The sequence below is a fragment of the Pholis gunnellus genome, assembly GCF_910591455.1.
Source record: "Pholis gunnellus genome assembly, chromosome: 4".
In the NCBI taxonomy this organism is placed as follows: domain Eukaryota; kingdom Metazoa; phylum Chordata; class Actinopteri; order Perciformes; family Pholidae; genus Pholis; species Pholis gunnellus.
Genome location: NC_136530.1, coordinates 22,280,933 through 22,306,262, shown reverse-complemented (window position 1 = coordinate 22,306,262; position 25,330 = coordinate 22,280,933). Strand labels below are relative to the sequence as shown.

The 25,330-nt window shown below is 41.6% G+C and overlaps 1 protein-coding gene across 3 annotated transcripts; it reads left to right on the top strand.

Moving 5' to 3' along the window:
• Positions 1 to 4,355: 4,355 nt before the first annotated feature.
• prrx1b (paired related homeobox 1b) lies at positions 4,356 to 20,946 on the top strand. 3 transcript variants are annotated; one of them, XM_079157428.1, is made up of 5 exons: positions 4,356 to 4,963; positions 11,631 to 11,806; positions 14,546 to 14,727; positions 17,258 to 17,323; positions 19,155 to 20,946. In XM_079157428.1, exons 1-5 carry the CDS (start codon positions 4,717 to 4,719, stop codon positions 19,285 to 19,287), a joined length of 804 nt encoding a protein of 267 aa, XP_079013554.1. In that variant the 5' UTR covers positions 4,356 to 4,716; the 3' UTR covers positions 19,288 to 20,946. The 3 variants fall into 3 exon arrangements, with proteins under 3 accessions (XP_079013554.1, XP_079013553.1, XP_079013555.1); XM_079157427.1 differs by lacking the exon at positions 17,258 to 17,323 and adding an exon at positions 16,861 to 16,924; XM_079157429.1 differs by lacking the exon at positions 17,258 to 17,323.
• Positions 20,947 to 25,330: the final 4,384 nt, after the last annotated feature.

Here is a 25,330-nt window from a genome sequence, read left to right as displayed (position 1 = left end):
TCTGATACAAACCTGTGGTGTTGGGCTGTTTTCACGAAATGGATTTGATCTGAATTGACTTGATAATTTAGTTAAAGTGTTCAGCAGTTGTTTAGGATGACTGAGAAGAACCATGACGGCTCACACTTAACCGTTAACCTCTGAAATGACCTTTAAATATGCACGCTGTGTTTAATGTGCTCTGCTGCTGTTATCGGTCCATTAATAAATCTCATGCTCTCACTGATTTTTACACTTTATTAATCTATGTTTGTGTTTTTATGTGCTTGTAGTCTCTCTGTATAACATTTTGATGAACACTTGCTGTTTTTAAATGTGCCCTATAAATAAACGTGTTCGTTGTTAATACATTCTGGGTAGATCTTCAATTAAATGAAGCTCAATTGGTTGTAGCAAATATTTTAATGACCTTTTATATTAGCTGTTTGTTATGAAAGCTGTTCCTCCTGATTCTATTTGGTCAAATAAAATCAACACAGAAGGACTTCTAAAAGCAATTCTAAAACATAAAAAACGTTCTCAATGAACCGGAGCACAAACGTATTCATCTGGATGCAGATTTTTGTTGTTGTTTTGCGCCAAAGCCCATTGAAGCTTCTTTCACAGACTCTTCCTGCCAACGTCAGCTCTGCAGGATGGCGTCTTCCTTTCAGAGATGTTTGGACTTTTCCATTCGCCGCAGACAAACTGTAGCAGTCGGCGCAAACAGGCCACTTTCACATCGAGCTCTGAACAAAGAATAGGGCCCCTGGAGGAGAAGACTGCGAGTCTGAGACATGGGGAGGCCTTTTTTTTCCTTTTTTTTCTCTCTGCCCTAGCTGGCACCGGAATAGACTTGTAGGCAGGAAAAGAGAATCTGGGGGGAAAACTAATGATGAAAAAGTCTACTCTATCCCTGTGCCTTCATTAAATACATGGAAAGAACGAGAGAGGCACATCTGGATTCAATCTGCGTCCCTTTGATGGCATCAAGTGTTCTTTTCCCAGATCAGGGGGCTGCAAGCTACGGGATGTCTATGGCAGCTCGGAGCCCAGAGTCGACTCCTGCCATCTGAACACATGACCCCCCCCCCCCCCCCCCCCCCCCCTGCATCACCACCACCCAGCTCCCTCCATTCCTTCATCCCTTCACCCCCACCACCTCTCCAACCCGACTAACCTACAGTTAGACTTTTACTCCACCAGGTTTATCTGATGGCTGCAGTTCCTGCTTACTTTGCAGATCCAGAGAAAAGGTTAACATATATGATGTACAAGCGCGAAGCATTTTTAACCGGAATCCGAGGTTCCTAAGGGTTTGGGTGTTTTTTAACGACGTGACCAAGTTATGGCTTGTTATATTGGTGAGCAGTTCAACCAAACAGTGACTTTTCCCTCTCAGATTTGTTCCTTTTGAAGCATTTTGAAGGGCCTAAAGAGGTGAAAGTACTCATAAATTTACATTACCTTGAGGGTGACGCCTTTAAATGTTCTTGGGACTCCTTGAGGAGTCCCGGCCCCCGGGTTGAGCAACTCTCTCTATCTCCTTTTCTTCCTTCAACTGATCTGAGAGCATGAACATTCCTGCTCAGATCAAATTAGAAGAGACGGGCTGAGATAGAAATTTTGGGGGAATGCCATCAACTCAGAGCTCAGTTGATGGAGTGAACAGTCCAGACTCTCCTCCAGCTCTGATTGGCTGAACTGAGCCTCTGTAAACCACCTGAGAATTGTAGACCTGTGAGCAGTCAAGTGGCTGATTAACCTGCAAGTCTGCAGCTGCTGCTTGATGGTGAAGAGCTGCTTGTGGCTGTTTGAGTCCAGCGCACAAATGACAAGGCAATGAGACAAACCTCAGAGCAGCAGTTTTATATGAATAACCAAATACCAGCAGAGACATTTCAATTATGTTTCAGTCCAACGAATGTAAGTCCAATATTCATCCTCCTTTTAGCTCTCGTTTGGTCTCCACCAACTCCTGAGATAAAGTGCTGTCTCTTTAGCTGCTCTCCACTCTGTTCACCAGATAGTATCTGTCAGCTGTTTGCTGCTGACTGAAAAGAGGTGAAAGAAGAAATATTTATATTATATTTGAAGTAATAGTAGTTTTGTATTGTTTTCTTCTGAATCTGCATTTATTACCTCATATGTATGAGTGCATAAATGCATCATTCTAGAAGAATCCAAATCTTAGTTGCTATTTAAGTGTAGAGTACAATATTTCCCTCTGAAATGCATTGGAGCACAATATAAAGTTTAAATAATGGTCTTGAGATGAACACAAAAAAGGGAAGAAATTGTGCGGGTCACATGACTCTCATAAAGTTGTTGTTGTTATCCATAAAGAAAAAAAACCCAGGCAGGGACTTTCATATAAATACCTTGTGTGATGATAGACCCTCTGCTATCTTGGAAAGACCACATTGAGTCTGTCTGCAAACCAAACAAATAATCTATTTTCTCCATCGCTTCAGGTTTTTGGGGCGAGTTGAGAAATTCTTCTTTTGTTCTTTACTTTTGTGACTATCAGTACTCGATACCATGAAGTATTGTAATACTTCATGGTATTAAAGTGTCTGTCACTTTGGAGTCAAAACTGCTCCACCATAGAAAATCTGCTCAAAGGTCAACCCCTCGAGAAACTCTATGAACCAGCATACCATAATAACATATCGAGGCTGGCCAACTCCTAAAGGAGGTCCTAAACAGTGAATACAAGTTTTTGCCATCAAATTACACATACATGGTTCCACAACTTTATTGTTGATTGTTGATGTGTTGATGTTATAAATGGAGCTGCAGGGATGAAAGAAAAAAACAGTCTTGATCTGACAAAGTATTATCATCATCAAATACCCAAGTAAATTACCTCAAAATTGAACTTAAATCTACTACGTGGAACTTTAATTTCTTGTTGATTTTAGCGGTCCCTGTGGACAAAAGCGGTAGTGTTTCCGAGCACCAGTGTCCCTTCAGAAAACCTCTCATTTTACTACAGCAGGCTCTGACCTGCTGTAGTAAAGTGAGGTTCTGGTTCTGCTTTCCCGTGTCTCCCTTCCCTCCAGCGGGTCCAACAATACGGCCTGGGCCTCCAGGTGTCGGTGTTGCCAGAGGAGGAGCTCTACATGTGCCGCCATAGATCAGACTGCAGATCGAAGGCTGCAGCGAAGCCAGATTTAGAAGGCCCCGCCGAAGGAGTTTTAGTTTACCTGCATGATTTCATCAGATTTTGCGCGGAATCAGATCCGGTGGCACCGATGACAAGCAATAACAATAACTATTTAAATAGACAATCTTCTTGCCGATGGTCTTGTTTACTTATGTAGGTCAGATACACGTGTAGGAATCAGTATTATCTGAGACCGTTCCATAACCAGTTAAAGTTCCTCACAGTAACTTTAACTAGGCTGCTGTACTTGAGTAAATGTACTTAGTTACTTTCCACCACTGGTGCTGGGCAGGTAATGCACATTGGATTCATCAGGGCGTGTTTGATAGAAACAACCAAAACTAGGAGCTAAAAGAGGCTAAAAAGCTCCATAGAGTTGGTGACAAATCTCTGGGGGTTTGTTACATGTCACGTTTCACCTCATATGTGGAGTCAGTCATGCAATTCATTGTATTTATCAAAAATGTCAATTAGTTCAGCTTTAATTGTCATCTTTTACTGTTGCACATTTGGGGGCCACTGATGGCCCCAAAGAGCTGCTTGCTTACATTTATTTTTCCCAACTCCATTTCTCTTTCTGAAAACATGGATCCAGTAGGACTTCTTTATATTTGTGTTCCCTGCTGCACTGACAGCTCAGCCTCATGAGGATGGATCTGTGGATAGGCTGGAACGGGCGATAGTTGATTTAATCGGTGGCAGACCGCAGGACGGTTGGAGAGGGGTTTATCAACACACAGACAGTGATAACGCCAGTGTCTCACTGCAGACTGCTGGCTCCCTGGATCCCCCCCTCCCGATCACTCTCATTAGGCGGTGAGGTTTGCCAGCCAGGGGAACAAAAACAAGCCAAACCAGGGTGTTGATGGTGCTGATGGTGATGTTTCTGCCTATAAGGGGGGTGAGGAGGAGGAGGAGGAGGAGGGAGGGGGGCCGCTCTTGGTGAGGGCCTGTGAAACGTCAGACACAACATAAAGGCATTGCCACGTAATTACGGGGCTCTCTTTCATTAGAGAGAGAGAGAGAGAGAGAGACTACGGTGTCTATAGCCTGGAGGAGCAGCAGTAACGTCCTGCCTCCCCGCGCCTAGCTGCCGCTGAGCAAGTTTTTGCGCACACACGGAGCTTCGCGCATCTGGTCGTCATCATCATCATCAGCAGCAGCAGCAGCTCTTCCTGCTCAGATGTGACTCAGCCAGAGTGGGAAGAGAGCTCCTTCTCCTCAGAGGACTTCTGCGAAACGCGTCTTTGAGACTTTTCCCTCTCAGGCAGCAGGACAGGCTGATATTTTTCCTCGTTTGCCGTTGACGCGCGCCGCTGGATGGATTGTCTGTGAGGGTTTGATCGGTCGGGATAAAAAACAGGCGAGGAGTTTGTTCGAGCCCTGCGCGGCTGATCTGGATGTGAACAGATCCGCGTTCCGCCTCGGAAGAACCGAGTATCTCTCGGGCTGGTTTCTGGAGCTCGCGCGCTCTGCACGCGCGGATCTTTTCGGCTGCTTGTTGACTCCTCGCTTTCATCAGCGCTCCGTTTTTTAAATTCTTTTAACACTGTTCCCCCACTTGCGTCATGACTTCTAGCTATGCACATGTAATGGACAGGCAAGCCTCGCTATCGAACCGCCTGGAGAGTCCGATCACGTCGAACCTGGACAACCTGCAAGCCAAAAAGAACTTCTCGGTCAGCCACCTGTTGGATCTGGAAGAGGCCGGGGAAATGGTCGGCACCCAGGCAGACGAGAGCGTCGGGGAGGCGGGGAGGAGTATGCTGGAGTCACCGGGACTGACGAGCGGGAGCGACACGACCCAGCAGGAGAGTAAGTGAAAAGCAGCCCGGTCGAGAGCCCCACAGGCTGGGACTGAGCAGAGAAGATCTAAACCAACTTTTAAATCTAGTGACCGAAATGTTACATTTCCTTCCCGGGTGTGTAGCCTATTATAGTAGCCGCGGTGTGAAAAACCTCGAGTTATCACGCTTGACACCCGGAAAAAAACCACCGCAGATCTCACACAAATGCAGTTCTAATGAGCAGCTGAAAATAAAGTCATTTGTTTTCATTACGATCTGGCGTGTGTCCGCGTGCAGAGCGCATGAATGGAGCTCTGCAGAATGCAGCGCGCACGGAAGGAATCCTTTAGTGAGTTTTGGCAATGCATCATCCCTGTCGGCCTCCCCCTCAAAACGGCCATTAATTCACCATTAACACTTTGATGTCAGTGAGGTATGGTGATGTTGGTGGACATGGTCAGTGAAGGAACCTTGCGAGTCAAACTCGGGGGTAATAAATCTCCCGCTTCATGACCTACACGAGGCCACGTTTCTTGATCGAGCACGTTTTGATCTTTTTTACTAAAGAGAAATAAAATCGAGTAAAAATGCATATATTTTGAAAATACTTACAGTGAGTCACGTGACGATAGCGTGACGTGTATGATAGTTTAATTATAAATATATGTGTTCATTTATCACTAAATAATGATGTGCCAATTTTTTCCCCCAACCAACACATTCCTCCTCGCGTGCGTAAAAAATGTGGCCGATCTATGCCGAGTTTGGTGAGCTAAGAGGCGGGTAGCGCTCGCTGAGCTCCCGCTCAAGCACTAACCTGACAATCGGAGCTATTATTTCCAACTTATTGTGTTAAATGCGCCGTTGTGTGCGTGGAAGTTGACAAAAACAGGGATAAACCCACAAAAGCCCGCCACTGGCCCTCTCCGGCGCTCCGCTGAGAGAGTAAATAAACGCTCCCTCCTTCCTCCTCCTCTTCCTCTGCTCAAAGGGCCATTTGCTGCGGCTGACAGGAACGTTATGGGCTTTAATGAGTGTTATTGTTAGTTTTTTAAAAGGCTAAAAATCGTGTGAGAAATATGTGGGAGGAAGTGGCCGGGTCACGTCGTTAATTCCCGGTTATTTTCGGCCTGTCAAACACTCAGAATATCGGAGCCCAAATCATTTGTCATAATTACCGCGCGTGTCCTCGCGCCAACAATTAAGGAATCAAATAACAGCATCTCATCGGACCTCTATGCCGTTGAGAGGTGATTTTAGAATGAATCAGTGGGGTTCAGGGAACATTTTAAGATTCACACAAGATTCAGATAGAAATATTGACATGTGTAGGAGTCTAATCATAGAGCCTATTCATATTATTTTTTCCCGATTTATTGACAGGAACGTGAAAGCAAAAAGTAGGCTATGACTTTTGGCATTGTTAATCAATTTCCCAAATTGCCATTAATAGTAGCCAAATAGACCATGATCACACATCCAAAATAAAACATATCAAAGTAAAATTGCAAAAAATAAATGTATGTTTGTTTTATTATTTTAGGAATCAATAACCTCTCCTCTCGCCAATGAGCTTTGGCAGGAGGACTAATCGACTTCCACTGATGGCTGCTAATGAGATCAGTCTACTGACACGTGTTGGTCACAATGGCAGCTGCAGGATGATGACGAGCATAATGATGACGGGAATAGCTTTGATTTTCTAGTATAAATGACACCTTGATTAAAGGCTTTCCGAGGCCAACCCGCGGCACGACTATTGGAAATATACACAGAGATCCCTTTTTGGGGTATTCAGACTTTATCTTTCATATTTCTGTTCATTTGAAGCTGACAGAATATAATCTCATTTGAACTTGTTAAACAAATATATACATTTTTATTTATATATTTTGTATACTATTTTTTTTGTCCCCGCCGATTTTTCACTGTGCTAAATGAAACTTAACGTAAAAATATTGCATTCATACAGAAAATATTCAATATTTTTTTTATTTTGTCATGCGATTCAATTAACCATTTGTAAACGTTTTTAATGATTTAAATGCTCTACAGTTGCTTTGAAAATAGTAATTTCCGTAGATGAAATATTGAACGGCCAAGTCACAATCATCTTTAATAACCGACTTTCTGTCGTTTTAATATGTATTTTTTTTATCTCACTCCTCCGTCAGACAGACCTCATCTTGTGTCGCACTTTTCTCCGCTTGCAACGTCACCACACGGACTAATGAAGTGCGTCATGATTTTCATTTTAACCTCGAGCCTGTAAAACGGCTGTTTTTTTGTTTTTTTAAGAAGGAAGCTATGCGCGGTCGCTGGTTAGCCATGTGCGGCTGCCATCAGCATTTACATCCGCACTTTACTGTCCGACTCCTCAAGAATCCTCCAGCCTGTGATTTACCAAGTGATCCAAAGTGTTCCGCCTCAGAGCTGCTGCACTGATGGATAACAGGTCCGGGTCACAGGGATCTCTGATCTCAGCTGGTCGAGCTGTTTCCCCATAAACCACAAATATATTCACAACTGCGGGAATGGCTTTTATTAAACAATACCTCAAAGATATCATACTAGCACACAATATAGTTTCTGGTACATTATTTTCTATTTAAAAAGGATATTTGTGTTATTTTTAGAAATTCCTTTCATATGGCAGATTTCATTGCAGGTACATCTTTTTGGAAAATATGGAAATAATATTATTATACCAATAACAATGGTGATAATAATAATAATAATAATAATATTAAAATGCCAAACATGCAATGTTAAAAACTCTCACATATCTGACATCTGGAGATTTACTTTGTCAAGACATAATGAATTAATCAATTATTTAGTGTTTGACTGTTTTTAATCTATAGATGTTTAACTGCGGGGGTCAGGACCCCCACAGAGGGCAGGCAAGATAAAGTCTGAAAGGTCACGGAAGGATTAACAGGATTAGGAAGAAGAAGAAAAAAACAGCTCCACAAAATTCAGTTTATTTTTCTGATTGTATTTTTAATCTTAAAGTCTGAATATACTGTATATATATATATTTTTTTTTATTTTTTTAAATAGCAAAACAGCACAAAAACAAAAAGACATCTCGCTCAACACCATCTCCACAAAGGAATAGAAATGAGGAGAATTTAACAAAAAGAAGGAATATCATAAAAACAGAAGAACGTTTCACTAAGAGTCAGTCTGTTTAACTTAAACCGCTCACAGAGCAATGAGTGGGTGCAGTTTCATTTTAAAAACCGTTGAAAGGCCGAAGAGATTGTGCAGCAGCTTTTTAAAACTTCACTACAACAACAGGGGGCTGCACCTGATAAAACCTGCAACGCATCAATCATTTCTCAGTCCCAAGAAATAAATATGAGCATTTTTTTCATGTTAAAAGTAGACTACATTTTACTATCAACAATATTAAAACTGTGTTTTTTTTATTGATATTAGTGAAACTCTGGTTTCCTTCATTGTTCTGCTGTTAATTTGCATCATTAAGATTAACATCAGCTGTAAAAGGTGAATACACTCTGGATCTGGATCCTCAGAGGGAGCAACATGAGAGGTCACAGGATGATGAAATTAAATTCATCAAAGAGCAAGAATAGTTTTCTCTTTCTCTCAAAAGTGTTTTCTCTAATTTTTGCTCTTTTTTTCTGGTGAAACACCGAATGCGTAAACCATGCAAAAAATCCTTCAATCCTTTCAAACCTTTCAACAACCAAACTGTATTTAAACCCAGACTAATATTTGGGGTCACAAGTTATTTCTTTATTGTCTCTTCTGTCATTTAAAACCAGCAGATGTAAGAGTTTACATCTAGTGTGTCCTGATGGGCTGAGACTGCAGGGGGGAAGCTTTTCTCTCATTAGACAACAAAGCAAACAGGCTCAGTGTTGACACACTGCAGCATCTGCCAGTGTGTGACACCGAGCCGTGTGTGTGTGTGTGTGTGTGGAAGAAGTAAAAGCAGTCTATTACGAGTTCTGCATCAGGATTTAGCTCTGAACGTGTACTCACAGCTTCCCCGGTTCGAGTCCAGCCGAGAACGTTTGGTGCAAGTCTCCTGTACATATTTTAATAAAGGCAATGTATGTACTTACACTTTAAGTGAGTATTAAAGTTGAAATGTTCCTAAAAAGTTAAAATATGAATTAAGTAAAATTGTTATGGATATAAAAATCGGCTTAAAACCTCGTACCTCTAAAAAACAGGCTGAGAAACTGATCTAAAACTTTAGATATTTTAGATTCACTGAGCCATCTGCTGAGGAAGACCATGAGATGCAGTCAAAAGTTCTGATTTTGTTGTTGTTGTTGTTATGCTACAAGTTTATAAGGTAAAGACTGAACTTTTTGATCTTTGGATTATATTTAATGGTTGTCTGGTCAGTGTAGAAGACTTTTACGTGACAGCGCTGAGTGATGGAGGGAGGATTCAAATCTTTTAAGAAAAAGTATCAATACCACCATGGCTTTCACAATGTACACTGAAGTAAAGCGGTAAACAAAGAATCAGACGATGCTCTCGAAGAATTGCATTCATACGCGACTATCTTGCATCAGCTAGAAGTGAACGCTGGGAGATTTCATTTTTCTAATCAGCAAATTGACAAAATATTCACACTGACCGTCTGCATGTTATTCACTTTTCCTTACAGAATCCTGTTAAACCCTTTTCATGAATCCGATTTCTTTCAGCCAAACCGCTAATAAAAGTCACATTTATCAAAAAAATGATCATAAAAGACATTTCACCAGGTTGTAACAAACTACTGATGTTAGGCTGGTTTAGACATTTGTCCTCACTTACTTCATATAATCCAAAGAAATAACCCCTTTGTCAAACTCTTAGCTAAGAAAAAATAAATGAATAACTTTAGATTGCTGGCATTTAAAACTGGCAGCATTTCAATTCTATTTTCTGTCTTGCATGAATTCTAAAAGTTTGTATACCTGACTAAAAGGCATTTTTATTTATGACGAATGTTAAATCTGAATCTGCAAAGTAAGTCATTGCTCTAGCTGTCAGATAAACATAATGCAGAGAAAAATAGATTCCCCCCCTGAAGCCTCTCAACATCAAAACACTCAAATGAGGTTTATGAAGTCCTTAACTGTACTGCATTAGAGAACATGAGTAAATGTACAGAGTAACTTCCCACCTCTCTCTCTCTCTCTCTCTCTCTCTCTCTCTCTCTCTCTCTCTCTCTCTCTCTCTCTCTCTGTGTGTGTGTGTGTGTAGCTACAGATTGTTTAGTGAGTGTGTAATTAGGCAGGAACATGGACGATCACGGTCTCGTTTTTTTTTTTCCTCGATGTGAAAGTGTTATTTTGTGGTCTTGTTGTGCAGCCACAAGGCACCAGCAGTGATTCCAGCCTCCAGGAGCGTTCAGACTGAACATGTACACATGAAGCTGGAAGGTGCTCGGGCTCCAGAAGGGTTTCTGTATTTATGCTGTTTGTTTGCCTGGACGTGTGTCTGTTTGTTGGTTAGTCAGGCTGTTGGATCAAGGATCAATCATCTTTTAAATAATCACGTCACCCAATTTTAGTGTCATCTCTCCATGTTTTTAGATGGTCTCTGACATCTCTGCCTCCACACCAATACAGTGGAGTTTAGTTAGTGCTGCTCACATCATAGTCTGCATGGATAATCCACAGAGGACACCGTCTCTTACTGTTGAATTATTATAAGAAGCTCCACACACATATATCTTTTTATCTATTTATTTATTTGGGTCAACACATCTAGGTAGGATGATTTTATTTTATTTTCTTTGTCATTTTGTGCATTTCATTTTTTTTAAAGACAATGTTTTGGGGTGGGGGATGCAAAATGAGAGCGTTGTAGTTTACATGACACCAGTCTCAGACGACGCCACACAGTTTCACGTACTGATTCCGAGGATTGTGCAGTCTTGGCAGAGGTACGCTCTCTTTAGGTAGCTGCTATGTTATCAGATTACCAGTCAACGGTATCCAGAATTCAGAACTTTCCCTGAAGTAGAAACAGTTATATAGTAATGTAAACATGTCCTGTTAAACAAAAGTTCTGTGTTGAACAGTAAAAGTATTACCTGTACTCACCTGTCAAAAGTAAGTACGCGGTAGCAGCTGTAGGTCGGGTGTAGAGCAGGTTGGATCGTATTAATCGAAGGGTGAAGTTCTTGATCGCAAACTGAACCCTAAAGCTGCTCCCAATGCAATGCTTATATTCAAGAACTGCCATCAATACATCAAGAGTTATTGATATATTAATGCGTAAGCAGTATTTGAATGCTAATTTAAAGTGAACAGTTACCTATTTAATAAAAAGCACGTTGATACTTTTCACATCTGCAGATTTTTGAATATTAAAATCGTACTAACAATTTACCGCGGGACTTTACAATTCTTCATTATGATCCTCGTCATTGTCGTTATACTTAAAAGCTCCGTTATTATATTTATTTCTGATTGAGGTCTGAGGAGGCAGCATCGTCTCAGAACGGCATTCAGCAGCAGTTGTTGCATGAACGCAGGGAGCTGTATTTATTATTAAAATGTAACGTGGTTCGACACGAGGCTTTCGTTTTTTGGGGCTATCTTTGCATCTCCTCGGGCAAAGCGTCCGTAGCTACAAACTACACGCACCAATGGGAGCGCTGTGTTCCCACCGAGTCTTATTGAGGTTACATCACCTCCTTCTTCTCCCTGCAGATGAACAGATGAACACGGAGGAGAAGAAGAAGAGGAAGCAGCGCAGGAACAGGACCACCTTCAACAGCAGCCAGCTCCAGGCTCTGGAGAGAGTGTTTGAGAGGACACACTACCCCGACGCCTTCGTCAGAGAGGACCTGGCCCGCCGGGTCAACCTCACCGAGGCCAGAGTCCAGGTAGGCACGGGGGGGGGGGGATCGCTGCGAGACCAAACCTAAACCTGTTAATCTCATGTGACCTCCAGAGTCATTCAGGGACTTCTATTGTTGACACATCCGCCTCCTTTACAAAATAAAAGCCTGATTCCTTGAAGTTTGAAAGCTTTCCTTCAGCAGCAGTAATTCATCAGATGGGTTTAACCTTTGACCAAAGCAGAAGAAGAGCCATAAAACTCACCAGATTTCAAAGTATGTACAGTCACGTAGAAGAAGGAGGCCTGTAGTCATTTTCCCCTTTCAACCACTTTCACAGGAGGGACACAAAAATAAACACACTTATAGACACAGTTAATAATCCTACTTAGAGGCTAGTTATCAGGGCCCATTAACATGTTTAGTCCTTCCATTATGAGGTTTTAGAGGAACTGATAAGAACTCGTCAGCACCTCACACACAGCCTCTATTATACTCGCGCCATCTCTTGAATAATCGCGGAGCCTTTGAGCAGCTTGTGGACTCCCCAGAGGGACTGGCTGTGATCAGAAAAGTGGATGTACTGATTGTCTAATTTCCTCAGCGGTTTACAGATCAGCGATAAAATGTGCAACACATGAGGGCTGTAGCAGAACAGGAGCTAAATATGATGCAGCTTTTGGCCAAATGAGTGAGATCACTCTTCCGAATGTTGTCAATTAAACAACCCAAGAACATGGATTCAATTCACAGCCATTGAGAAAAGTGAATGCTGCTTTCTGTCTGTACGTGCAGTTATGTTTACATCATAATGTAACTGATCACACTGCGTTCCATAAGTCTAACAAAAGATTTAGAAATGCTGCATTAGTGTCTCTTTACTTTACATTGATGCATGAAGGCAACTGAAAACAACCTTTAGTTCCACTGAAAGAGAAGTGAGACGGAGATAAGGCTGTTTTAACATATTTAACCCCAAAATAAAAACATAAATAAGGTGAAAGAATGGAATGAATGTGGGAGTGTGTTGTTGCTACTCTACCGGCCAGCAAAGTGCTCAAGTGACAAAACACTCGACGTGAATTCGCGATTTTGAGAAAAACTGTAAACATTACACATCAAAATCAAAACGCTTTGATCTTTTTCTCTAAAAACACGAGTGATCATTTCTATTTCTTGCGTAATCAGAACATCCCTGCAGCCCCATCGAGCTCTACCAATCGAGTTGCTACGAAAAATCTATTTTTAGCCGGACAGAAAAAAAACTAGGGCAAGACCATGAATACTTGCTGTCAGCTGTGCGATTGTGTATCTGCATTTGTGCAATCAGATTTTCTTTCATCTTGATTATATCAGCTAAAGAGAGGACTCTGTCTTTGGTGATTTTCCTGAGTCACTCAAACTGCAACTGTAAAAGTCAGACAAACAAACCTGGGACCCTGATAGCTGAGGGGGGGACATGTCCCCCTGTGCACCCCCCCCAGTCTCCTGTGTCCCCCCATTGGAAATGACGCTCTTGGTTGTACTGGATTAGCTTTGAAATGAAAGTACATTTCTTCTACTCACAAGCAGCTCAAGATAAGCACAATGCAACTATAAGATAAATGCACACTTGCCTTATGCAAATGTTTATCCAATGCATACACTGCGCATTAATATGTAACTATTGTTTGTTTTTGTATCTTTAAATTGCCTGTTTTTTCCGAAACGCAACAGTGAGCATTTGTTCAGTGAGCAGAGAGAGAGAGAGAGAGAGAGGGAAAGAGGAAATGGTGATGTCGGAGGGAGAGAAGCGGCACATCTGTGAATAATGTGTAGCAGAGAGCGATGCAGAAACGCTTTGATAAAAGAGACTTTGGGCTCATTCCTGAGGCTGTGCGTCAGCAGACGGAGAGCCCCTGCGAGCGCCTACGGCATCTAATAATGGATTTGATTTCACAGCGAGGAACAGCACTAGCAACCCCCGAGTCACATCATCACATGTTTGGTGAAGGGAGGGGGGTATGTTCATAAGAAGAGGAGGGGGAGGGGAGGCTGATGAGGGGTGGATGGTGAACTGGAGATGAAGGATGTGTGTTGAAGTGAGTGGGGATGTGAGAATATAAAGTTGGTAACGGAGAGAAGAGTTTGAGGCCAGAGAATTATCCAGGAAAAAAAAACAACTTCTGGTTCGTTAAAATTTGGATTTTAGATTTTCATGGCCTCTGTTCCTTCATTTGATTTCACTTCATGGTGCAGAGAAACACAGTCAACACACGTGTGAGAGAGACGTCTCATGTTCAGGCCAGAATACGACCAAGAACCTGACGTTGTTTAACCCACTGATGGAGATGTGAGGTGTGGTAGAGAGCTCCCAAGAGAAAGTTAAATGGTGGAGCTTTGAGTTGAGATCGTATAGTGTCACACGATGTAAGAGCAGACTGAGGAGCAGAGCAACATTTTAAACTTCACTTTAGTTTGTTTTTACCCTTTAAAGCGACTGATTCTAGGCACATTGTTTCTGATTCCCCTGCATGTAATACAAATAGTAATGTTTTGGTTTGGTTCCTGTTATTCTTTCTATGGCTGCACCATTACACAACATAGAAACGTTCTAGATGTCTTGTGTATCATTTTCATATCCAATCCACCCAGGTTCAACCTAATTATTTGGCATCTTTGAAACTTTAACTGCCTCTGCAAAGAGTTTGTAATGATTGTAGCGTCCACAGAGGAAGATAAGATGATAAGATAATAAGAAAGTGACTTTAAATTGCTTCATCCCGTTGTCTTCTTTGATTCCAGGTTTGGTTTCAGAACAGGAGAGCTAAATTCCGCAGGAACGAGCGCGCCATGCTGGCCAGCAAAAACGCCTCGCTCCTCAAATCGTACTCAGGAGACGTGACGGCGGTGGAGCAGCCAATCGTACCGCGCCCTGCACCGCGCCCAAACGACTACCTGTCCTGGGGCAACGCTGCCCCCTACAGGTAGAGTCCACTCTGCTCTCTCTCACCTGACACCACCACTTAACCTCACATTCAAGTCACAACGACACACCCTGTTTACACTCTGCGCTGCTTCCGCACTGACTGTTAACACCGCTGATCTGCAGCACAGAGCGGAAGAAGAACTCAAACTACTTGAGTAGAACCACAGCGAAGAGAGTCGTGCCCTCAAGAAGTCAAAATGAAAAGGTTTCAACAGTAAAATGACGATGTTATTTGCAAATAAAAGCTTCATGCTTCACCTTAAATGAATCATAAAACCCTTAGTTATTCATTTGTTTGTAACGTTTTCAAAATAAGTAATGGTGGAAGACGTTTAGAGTTTAGCTTCGCTGTTGAGTGAAAATCTCATGTCCAGTTTTACGATTTTTGTGCTTTTACTTTGGTTAAAGAAGGACGAAAGTGAAGAAGGTTAAAGAAAAGGAAACAGGAACAAAAAAATAAAGAAACTACACATCGAAGGAAACAAGGAAAGAAGGGACTGACTTAAGATAGGAAGGAGGAATGAAGCAAAGAACAGAAAGAAGAAAAAGAGAAAAGGAAAAAGGAAAGTGTGAAGAGCCGCAGAAAAGTAGGAAAAAAAGATTTATGAAATAATGTGAATTATGTCAAATCTCCAAAATAGTCAAGTGCAACTGCACAAACTGTACTTCAGTACTAACTCTTCCTCTGCTCTCTGCTGCAGAACATCAATCACACAAGTGTCTCCAGATGAAAAAGCACAGCTGATACCACAATAACCACATGTTAACACCACCGTCACACACACACACACACACACACACACACGCACACACACACACACACACACACACACTGCTGTCTGTTATTGTTTCATTTCCTCCTCCTCTTCTACCTGCACATGCTTCTCATAGTTCCTCTGACCATCCTCATCTCCTCTGATCCACCTTGACTCAAACTGAAGAGCTGCAGGTCAGCAGACCTTTAATCTTTGTTGTTTTATTCAGTCAACCTTTATTTAGACACGGGATAAAAACAAGTTAAAGGATGAGTCTGGTTATATTCTATATTATTCGTACAGTCAGCGAATCTGATGTTCAGACTCAAGCTATTTTAGTCCGTCTCTGGGTAGCGTCTGCCTTCCTGGCTGTGACTCTCAGCTCGGAGCACTGGTTCCCACTAAAGATGTAAATCTTTAAAAACAGTAGTTTTCTTCTTTTCTTAGAGGCTCTGTAATTTCCTAAAACAGCTGGTCACTGTAGTTTTTATCAAACAGGAGGAAATAGTGCATTTGTTGGCGACTATTTTCTGCAGCGTATTCATCCACATTTAAAATATTGTAGTTAGTATTCGCGGCAGACTGTTTCTCTTATTCTTTTTGTTGAGTGTGAACTTCAAACACCTTCATCATACCAGAGCACTCGTGAGCGAATATTCCAAGAAAAACAAATGAAAAGTGCCGGCAGTGAATATTTTGTTAATATGTTGATTTAAAAATGAGCATTACATTTACATCAAAATGCTTTCCAGCATTAGTAGTATTACAGCGTTGGCGTACAATTTAAATGATTATTTAGAGTAATCAAAATATCTAATGTTGTCTTCAATAAAAAAAGACAAATTTACTGTAAAGTACATTATATTATTTTTTATATAATATTTAATTTAAAGTATTATAGTATTTAATGTATAAGATGCAGGCTTCTGTATTAGTTGCAAGTTCCTGTTATGTCAGCAAAGTCTGTCCTGATAAGGATTATTTAAAATCATTATTTTATCATGAAATGCAACAATGACTGATTAACATATACAATGTTGTGATGCATGAGCTACAACCTATATTGGTATTTTGTTTCGTGCTCTATGAGATGTTACACCCAAATATAAGGAATAAACTATTTACGTTCTTACGTTTTTACATTAGACTCTGCTGTGAAAATTGAGCCAACGTAATCCTAAAATCCTGCAACACTTCAGTTAAAGATTCGGAGTCCGATACTCTTTTCCCTCTCTGTCTCTTCACTCTGCTGTGGCCTTTTGCCTCGTCCTTCCTGCAGCCATTTTCCTACACTGAATATTTCACAGTCCTGTCTTGCACATATCTAACTCCAAACTAATTGTGTGGAATAAAAACACCCTTTTCCTCGCCCTCAGTCCCGTCGCTCCCCTCTGTCAGCATGAGCAGGGCGGGACCAGATCCTGTGACCCTCCTGACGAGGTGATAATGTGAAAACAAACCGTATTAAATCCACTGTTGACCCCTGTGACCCTTCTCTGCTACACTACACCAGATAATGAACGCTACGCCGAGAGACAGAGCTCTACTGGGCAACATTTTTTGTGACTCTGGTTACATTGGTCATGATTTACAGTAATCCTCTGTTATGAAACTCGGTGTAAAATGTCAGAACCCTGCGGCCGCGGCTCAAAACTCACTGAGAGCTTTTTGGCCGAACGCAGAGCAGCGGGGGAAATCTTTTGTGAAGCAGGAATAATGCTACGTGGAACACGCTAATGTGGTGCTAACACTTCACTGTATATTATCCTAAAGCTGGTATCCGATGCCGGAGGGGGGGCCAGTGCGAGTGCCACAGAAAATGCTGCCCTCAGAGAACAAGTACGCTTTCACTTTACTACATTCAGTTCTTTTTAAAGAAAACTCGCTGTATTCTACTCTAAAGAAGGATACTCCCGTTTTTTCACATACATTTACTGTTTAGAAAAGAATGTATAAGTTTATTTCTGGATGTATTTTTTTGAATTGTAATTTGCCTTTTGAATGTTTTTGTGTCAATTTTACACTTTTACTTAAAAACTGTGTGGGGGTGGGGTGTTTTTTTAAAGGATGATTACAGTGTTTTTGCACATTTCAACTCATTTTCAAAAATACAAAAAAAAATGTTCCTTTCCTCGCAGCAATCTCTTTCTATACAGTTAAATCAGTAGATAGCGCTTCTTTACACTCTTTAGATAATCATCAGTGAGCATCATGTCTGCTTTTCGTTTTCTAATGGTTGTGTGGTAATGTAGTGCAGACGTTTTAAATCCCTCTGCTCTCACAGCTGAATAATCACATATAACCCGTATAGTATATAATGATTTAAACACAGTTGATCAAAGTGTTTTACGGCAACGAGACAAAAAAAAACAACGCAAAGAATAGAACAAGAAAAGAAACAAATACAAGCACAACTTAAAGTTTATTATTTTTACATTAAATTCTCACAAAAAGAAGCAAGAAGAAAATGAAAAAAAAAAAAATGTAAATACATTTTCGGCTTTTTGTGATGATAAATGTTAGCCAGCTCCTGCACATTTTGTATTTTATAATGTGTGTGCCTCATGATGATTAGAAAAGGACAAACTAACTTAGTGGAAGTCATGACCCTTAAACATTGAGTCCGATGTATAAGAACAGACAGGACGACATCACATCAATATCACAAAAGTAAACAAGATCATCACCAAAATGAAGCATATTTTTTGCATTTTAAACTGAAAACAAAAGCTGCACAAATTTTCGACATTTTGGTAAAAAAACAACAACCAAAAAACAAGTCCATAAATCCTGAAAAAAAAAAGTCAGTACTAACACAAAAAAGGAAAAGGAAAAAAAGAAAAAGGCACAAATTAGACAGTCAAACAAGAATTCCTAATTCCTTATCGTAAAAACAAATTCATCTTCAAACTGTACATTTTCCAAAGCTTTCCGCCACATCTCGGGACCTTCATCAAACTCCATCCGGTGATGAAGGACATGAGATGTGGCAGAGAGCTCTGGAAAATTTCCAATTAGAGGACTTTTGGTGCTAATTATCAGTATTTGTCATTCTGCCATTTGTTTGACTTTATTAATCAAGCAACATCAGGCGTCAATACTTAAATGGGGAACTGTGGAACTGTGATTCAAAAGCAGAACAGATTGGGAAACTGGAATAGAATCTTTGATACCTTTGTCCATGAAGATTATATTGCCGGACAAAGTCAAACCATGTTCATAAAAGTGTTTAAAATGTAGCGTGGGAGGAGGAAAAAGTGTTAATATTGACGAGATGACGCAGAAATCTTCTTCTAAATTGTTTGCCAGTTAATACCTGAAATGAAAAAGCCTGAATATTTTAATTCCAAATCAAATCAGTTACTGTATGAACTTCTACGCAAAAAGGCTGCACACTTAAAACTGAGCTGATCAACAAACCCTACATGCTCTGAGAAATGTGATGGTTCAGTAAAAATGTGCAAGAACACCACTTCAGCTCCTTTTGGTGATTTCTTTGGGTTGTGGGTGCCTTTTTAACGTCACATTTTCTCTAAATCTCTTCCCGTGATCAGTGATACCTGTTTTTGTTCCTTTTCATATTTCCACAGCTGCGGCTCATGCTGAGCTTCAGCTCGCTGTCAGCCACAGGTGATGTAACCTTTTCCCCCCCCCTCCTCTTGTCTCTCAGCACCATGGCCAACTACCCGCCCACCTGCTCCAACACCAACACGTCCCAGGGCATGAACATGGCCAACAGCATCGCCAACCTGCGGCTCAAAGCCAAGGAGTACAGCTTGAACCAGGTGCCCACGGTGAACTGAGAGGAGGAGCGGACGGGGACTGGCGCAGGAGGGGAGGGGAACCCCCCTGCCGCTGGACCCCGGGGGACGGACACCGTCTCTGGGTTGAGCATCATCTTACATACCCTGGATCATGAAGCCTCCCGGCCTTTATTGGAGCAGCCTCGGTGGCGATACTACACCTATATGCAAATTGTTGGACACCGAGTGATGGCAGGATTTCCCCTTAACCGCCTTTTTTAAAATCCTCCTGAGCATCACCGAACTCTCGTTTGTACACAAAGACACCTGGACTGGATGCTATAGTCGCATATCTGCATAGTTTTACATTTGTGATGTGGAGGGCGAGTTTTTTCAACGATCATTTTGTTTTCAATCAGAGAACTTGTTCTCAACGGAGACCCATGTACGGACTACGTGGAACTCCCTTTGTGCCTTCGGCTGTGGTGTTGGATAAAATGACACACCAAATTTGGGATCAACACTCTTTTAAAACCAACAACAAAGCAACAAGGACTTCCTCTGACATTTATGCAATTCTTTTAAAAAGAGAGAGTTTTGTTTTTCCACATTTCTTTCCATGTTATACCACTGACGAGCAAACACTTTCAACGCATTTTGATTTTCATGTAATAGTCCAATATAAAGGAGAGGCTAATGTATTTCTGAATCCAAAACCATCTCTTAATTTCCTATGATATCCTTTATTTGTAACAGAATAAAAAACCTTGTATATTAATAAAAATGCATTTCAAGCAATGCAATGCCACAGTGTCCAGTTCAACAGATCTTACAAAAGAGGGAAAAATAGAAATTTTACACTATTTCAAAAACTTTTAGGATTTCTCTGAGTGAAAAATCTCAATGCAGACTGACTTAAATTATGTAAGAAAATAAGTATAATGGTGGTTGAGACCATTAGGAAAGCAATATGATCCAGGACCTCGTGCATGCCCCATAAAAGGGAGATTTACAACTCGAGAACAGTTTCTCCTCGACAGAAAAACCTCAAGCTGCTCCCGCTTTGTGTGTTTTCTTTTTCCCTGATTGCCGCAATCTGAATTTTCCATCTTAAAAACAGGATATTCATGAGCAGGGAAATCCTCTCCTCAATATGGAGGGCCCCTGGGCCTCGTTTGACTCCCGCGGCTGTCATACAAGGTGTTTCTTCTCCTTGGCCCCTCATAACCTTTGCCGTCAACAAACACATGTCGACACTCGTCCTCGTACGGCGCACACAGGCCATAAAAGTGGGGTCGAATGAAGCTGCAGCTGATGTGGTGGAGTCTTGATTTTTGAGGGGAAAGTGCTATATAGGTGTGGTCACATGAGCACACGGTCTGTAGAAATGTTTTTTGGAGATGTTTATTGTTTACAACTCATAATTACCCAAGAAAAGAGCAACGCCGATTTTCTTCTTTTTGTCACAAACTAAACTTTGCCTTCAACATATGTTAAATTCTTATAGTTTTCTGTTAAATTCGGCATAAAACTAAACCTGTTAAATATCAGTTATTTCAGGAAACTTCAATCTTATAAAATGTTCTGTTTCAGCGCTGTTTTGTGCTTCCTGAAGTTGAATGCTGTTCTTTGGCATCTTCGTCTTTCTTCAGTACAGCTTTGAGATGCTGGAGTGTTTCCTTTTTCTTTTTATTGTAATTTCTACTTTACAGATCCAGATTTCACGTTCAACATGAGTAAAGATCTTTTGTAAACTCTTAGAAGCAGCCTCGTTGTCGTTTTTGTAAAAAGAGGGAATGAGGTCTGAGGATTTTTACGACTTTGGCGTGTAATCCTCATGATCCATCTGATCTGAAAGCAGCAAAATCCCCATGAAAGCATGGAAATTTGGGGAGCAACAACATTTCATTATCTCCAGTGTGGGAGGTTTTCCTGCCATCTATTTCGATCGACTTTTACCTGTAATGGAGCGTTTTCTCCATTTTCAATTAAGTAAAGGATTTAAGGACTTCTTCCACGTGTTGTGTGTTTTAGCTGAGTGAGGGTTGGTCGTAAAAAAGAGGCGCTTCGTCGTCCTCTTGTGCCACATTTATAAAAAAAAGGATATTTCTGTTTTCTATTCAGCCGTTTTCTTTTCTGCTGTTGGTTGTTTTCCTGATCACTGATCCTTGACTGTGGTATGTCCAGTGTCAGACCCCTGTCCCCCTCTCCCCTGCCAGGCGCCCGGTCTCACCTTTCACGGCCAGAGCCTGGGCTGACCTGAAGTGATTCCAGATGTGGGGATCTTTTTGACCCCCCCCCACCCCCACCCCACCCCGCACCCTCCTCTTTCTTTTCCTCCCCCCTCCATATTCGCCCCCAGGCCCTGGCCAGCCACTCCATCAGGGCTGACAGCGTCCCCTCGGACAGCGTCTCTCTTCGCCTGAGCACATGACATGCAAGGCAGCCCCCCACTCCCTACACCAGCGCTCCTCCTCCTCCTCCTCCTCCTCCCTCGCCCTCACCCACCCACCCCCATCCTCAGCAACACATCTGGAGCTCATTACAGAGGAGACAGTGAGAGCGAGGGAGGGGCGGGGAGTCTGCGTGCAGAGTGAGCGTGTGTGTGTGTGTGTGTGTGTGTGTGTGTGTGTGCGCAGGAGAGCGGGAACGAGAGCGTTTCTTGACCCCTTCTCCCTTAAAACATCCACCTTTCTTTTTTCCCCCTCTTTTATTCTCTTTGTTTCTTTTCTTCTTAACGTTGGGTTCTCTCCCTCTCTGCATGCAGGGATCTTGGCCCTGCTGTCAGTGCCACATGATCAAAAAAATACTGCATTAATGAGTGGTTTCGCAAAAGAGCTCGGCACAAGAAAAAGAAAGAAACAAAAGAGTGAGAGAAAATCTCTGAGCAGCTCGAGTGAAATACTGCACAGCTGTTAACAGTGTGTGGTTTGGGTGAACAACCAAAAGAATTTCCCGAGATGTGGAGTTTCCACGCAAAGTCAAGTTGACTGAGAGGTTGCACTGTTTGTGTGATTAAGTCACTATTATTACGCACTTTTCCTAAACACAGATGCGGGCTCGAATACACCCTCTGTTGGATTGTAAAGGAAACATAATTAACTTCAAACTGCCATCTGAAGGCTAACGCTGATGACCATGTGTACTGTACTCCCGTCGCCAACGAGGGCTCGGTTCTTTTGCTCAGGAAGTGAGAAAATCTGGCTGCTTTTTCCCATAAAAAAACATGCTTACCTTTTTTTCTGATTAACCTACTATTTCTAAAAGTATACATTTCACAACGGTTTAATGGGCTCAAGGGTCATTAAATTCTCTTAGAAACTGGAGACCATATAAACTTTAAAGGAGAACTCTGGTGTATTACAACTTTGGGCTTATTTTCGTAGATACACAGCACAAGTTCCCTCCAGTGACGGTGCTCAGTGCCAATGCAGGAATAGTGTGCACTTGATGTGGCTGGGCAGAAAGTAGAGGCCTCATGTATGCTTTAAGCAAAGCGCTGGTCCCTTTGTCCAACCCTCTCCCCTGTCGGACTTTATGGGCCTCTGTACGACCAGTTTTGTCACTTTCCAAAACAGACAGTCACCCTCACCTCAGCCAGTCGTCGTCCAGGTGTGCGGAGCTCCTTTTTCCATTCTTCAATCGGACTATTTCTGCTACTATTCGTGGGAAAAGACCGAGAGCGGCGCATTTTTCTCATTTGTACGATCCATGGCGCTGAATCTACAAAGACACAGAGTTGTTGGACAGAGATCAACGATGGCAGGCTATTTTGACCCCGCCCTCCAGCGAGGACATCCAGAACCATAGAAACACTTGACTTTAGATGCGGTTGGACAGTATAGTCATACGAATTAGTTAAGGGCGGCGGATGCGTGCAGTGAGTTATGTAAGAGGGTGGATTTTGCGTGCTTTTGCTTAACAAAAGATGTTTGCTTTCTAAAAAAAAAATCTTAACCATCACATAGCTGCCATGTGCTTGTATTGTAATAATTCACTTTTAAAATCTTGGTAATATAGTATAGTTATAGTATCTCTGATATGGATATGGTTGCAGAAGAAGTTTAGCTAACTAAGACTGCTTGGTTTATTACAACTTGGGTCTTGTTTTGGTAGTTCAGGCCATCATTTATGAAAGATGGGAACATTTTTGTCACCGCGTTAACTTCTGAGATCTGGGAACACGGTGAAATACATTTAAGGAAGTCGTACGGGTCAAGAGGCGAGCAGTCAGATGATCAGACAGGTTCTAAACAAGCCCACAGTTTACAGAGATTATACACATCACTCCATGTGGAGGTAAAAACCAAAAGTGAGCGTTCTGCATTACACTCCACATGACAGAACTTTTCAGATTCAAAAGCACAGGATGTCGGTACAAACCTAAATGTCACATGCTGCGTCTTTCCCATGCTGCATGTAACACAGTGACAAAGATAGTTTTTAGTAAGTTAATTATGGTGTGACTACAAGCTTCTGGCTCGACTCAAATGGCTGCTGTGAGCGTTCTGGTCCTGGGTGAATTAGCATTTTAATTCTCTCGGCCCTGCTGAGGTCCGGCAGGGCAACGACCAAAACAACAATTATGGTGAGTGACATGACGTGAGCTCCGAGAAATCGTCACTATATATATAATCATCGCCAGCGTTCATATTCCCTCATGGCACATGAACTATTTTCAGTGTTTGGAGGACTTTTCTCCATCTCTTACGGCCTCTCGCAGCAGAACACGTGTATGAAACATGTTAGACTATGTACTGCACACGGGGAATATTACATTATTCCTCCGACCGGCCTTACAGTCCGCTTGGGTTTTGTTGCTTTTAAAACTGTCTCTTCAAAAGACGAGCAGCGTTATCAGATTATAAGCAGAGCCTGTTTGAGTGCCCACACTCGTGTGTACCTGTCAGCTGGTGTTAGGCGTGCGATACACTGTCCAAACCTCTGGCTCCTTCAGCTCACTCTGAAGTCATGACGTGAGGGTCAGAGCTGCAGATCCATCCAGCTCCAACAACTCAAACTCCAACTGTCAGGCTAAAAATAACAACAGGAAAACAGTTTTGTTGAATAAAAAAATAAAAAATTCGACCAACATCTGTTTTTTTGTTGCTGAGAGACAACTGTGACTTTTGCTCACCCGGGATGGTAAAGGTGATGGCAGCGTCTGTCCATGCGTAACCTTTACAGCGACTCTTCCTCAGATTATCAGCTGTCTTACTCCCTCTGCTGGACACTGACGGTCCACACAGCCGCAGGTCAGGACAAGCTGCTGACCACCAGGACGAGGACAGAGTCATTAAACTGGTGTAAAAAGTGTTCCTCAGCTGACAAACTAATCTCGTCAAGAAGTTTCTGTCTATGAACTAAAACTAAACATAAACTAAATTGAACTAAAATTTTCTTGAAATAAGTTCTTCACATTTAATTAGAAATCAACCTAAAGTATCGTCTACAGATGCGTCTTGAACGATGAAAATATAAGGAAGGTAGAGCCGCACTGAGATCAGGAACTAGATCTTAGAAAATATGTTGAACAAGTTGACAAACTTCAGTAGCCTCTCAGTTGAATTGTCAAGTTAATTAAAGTGAAACTAATTGAATTACTCTGAGGAAAATAAGATTTTACATTATGGATTACAGACAAAAATGGGCTTATTAAAAGGCGATCTCATGTAAAGATATGTTCAGTATTAGTGCTGATTCAATCCCTGAGTTTCTAAACAAATATTAAAACAATACTTTTACATTTCCCTGCCTGACTTTGAAGGAATAGGAACGTGACCTTTTTCTACAAAAGTTCTTTTTACTTCCAGGGAAAGAGCCAAACTTCTCAAACTACAGTCTAAAATTTATCAATTTGTTGTTTTACAGACAGGTTCGATACGCATCTTTAATAATTATTATCAATGAGTGAAATTGATCAAAATCAAAAGTGGTTGCCAAGGAAGACCTGACGCACACTAAAACAAAAAAAACTAAACAATAAAAAGGTGAAATATTATAATGAATACTAACTTAGAGTCTGAGTCTGATGAAATGATGCATGTGTGTCTTTATCTCTTTATTTTCCTCCCGTGTTCCTCTGAGCTGCTGACTGAGGCCG

What these genes read in the sequence shown, in the direction of transcription:
- prrx1b (XM_079157427.1), top strand. Translation starts at nt 4,717, where the DNA reads ATGACTTCTAGCTATGCACATGTAATGGACAGGCAAGCCTCGCTATCG. An exon ending in CGACACGACCCAGCAGGAGA is followed by an intron (nt 4,964 to 11,630) that starts GTAAGTGAAAAG and finishes TTCTCCCTGCAG; the next exon opens with ATGAACAGATGAACACGGAG. An exon ending in TCACCGAGGCCAGAGTCCAG is followed by an intron (nt 11,807 to 14,545) that starts GTAGGCACGGGG and finishes CTTTGATTCCAG; the next exon opens with GTTTGGTTTCAGAACAGGAG.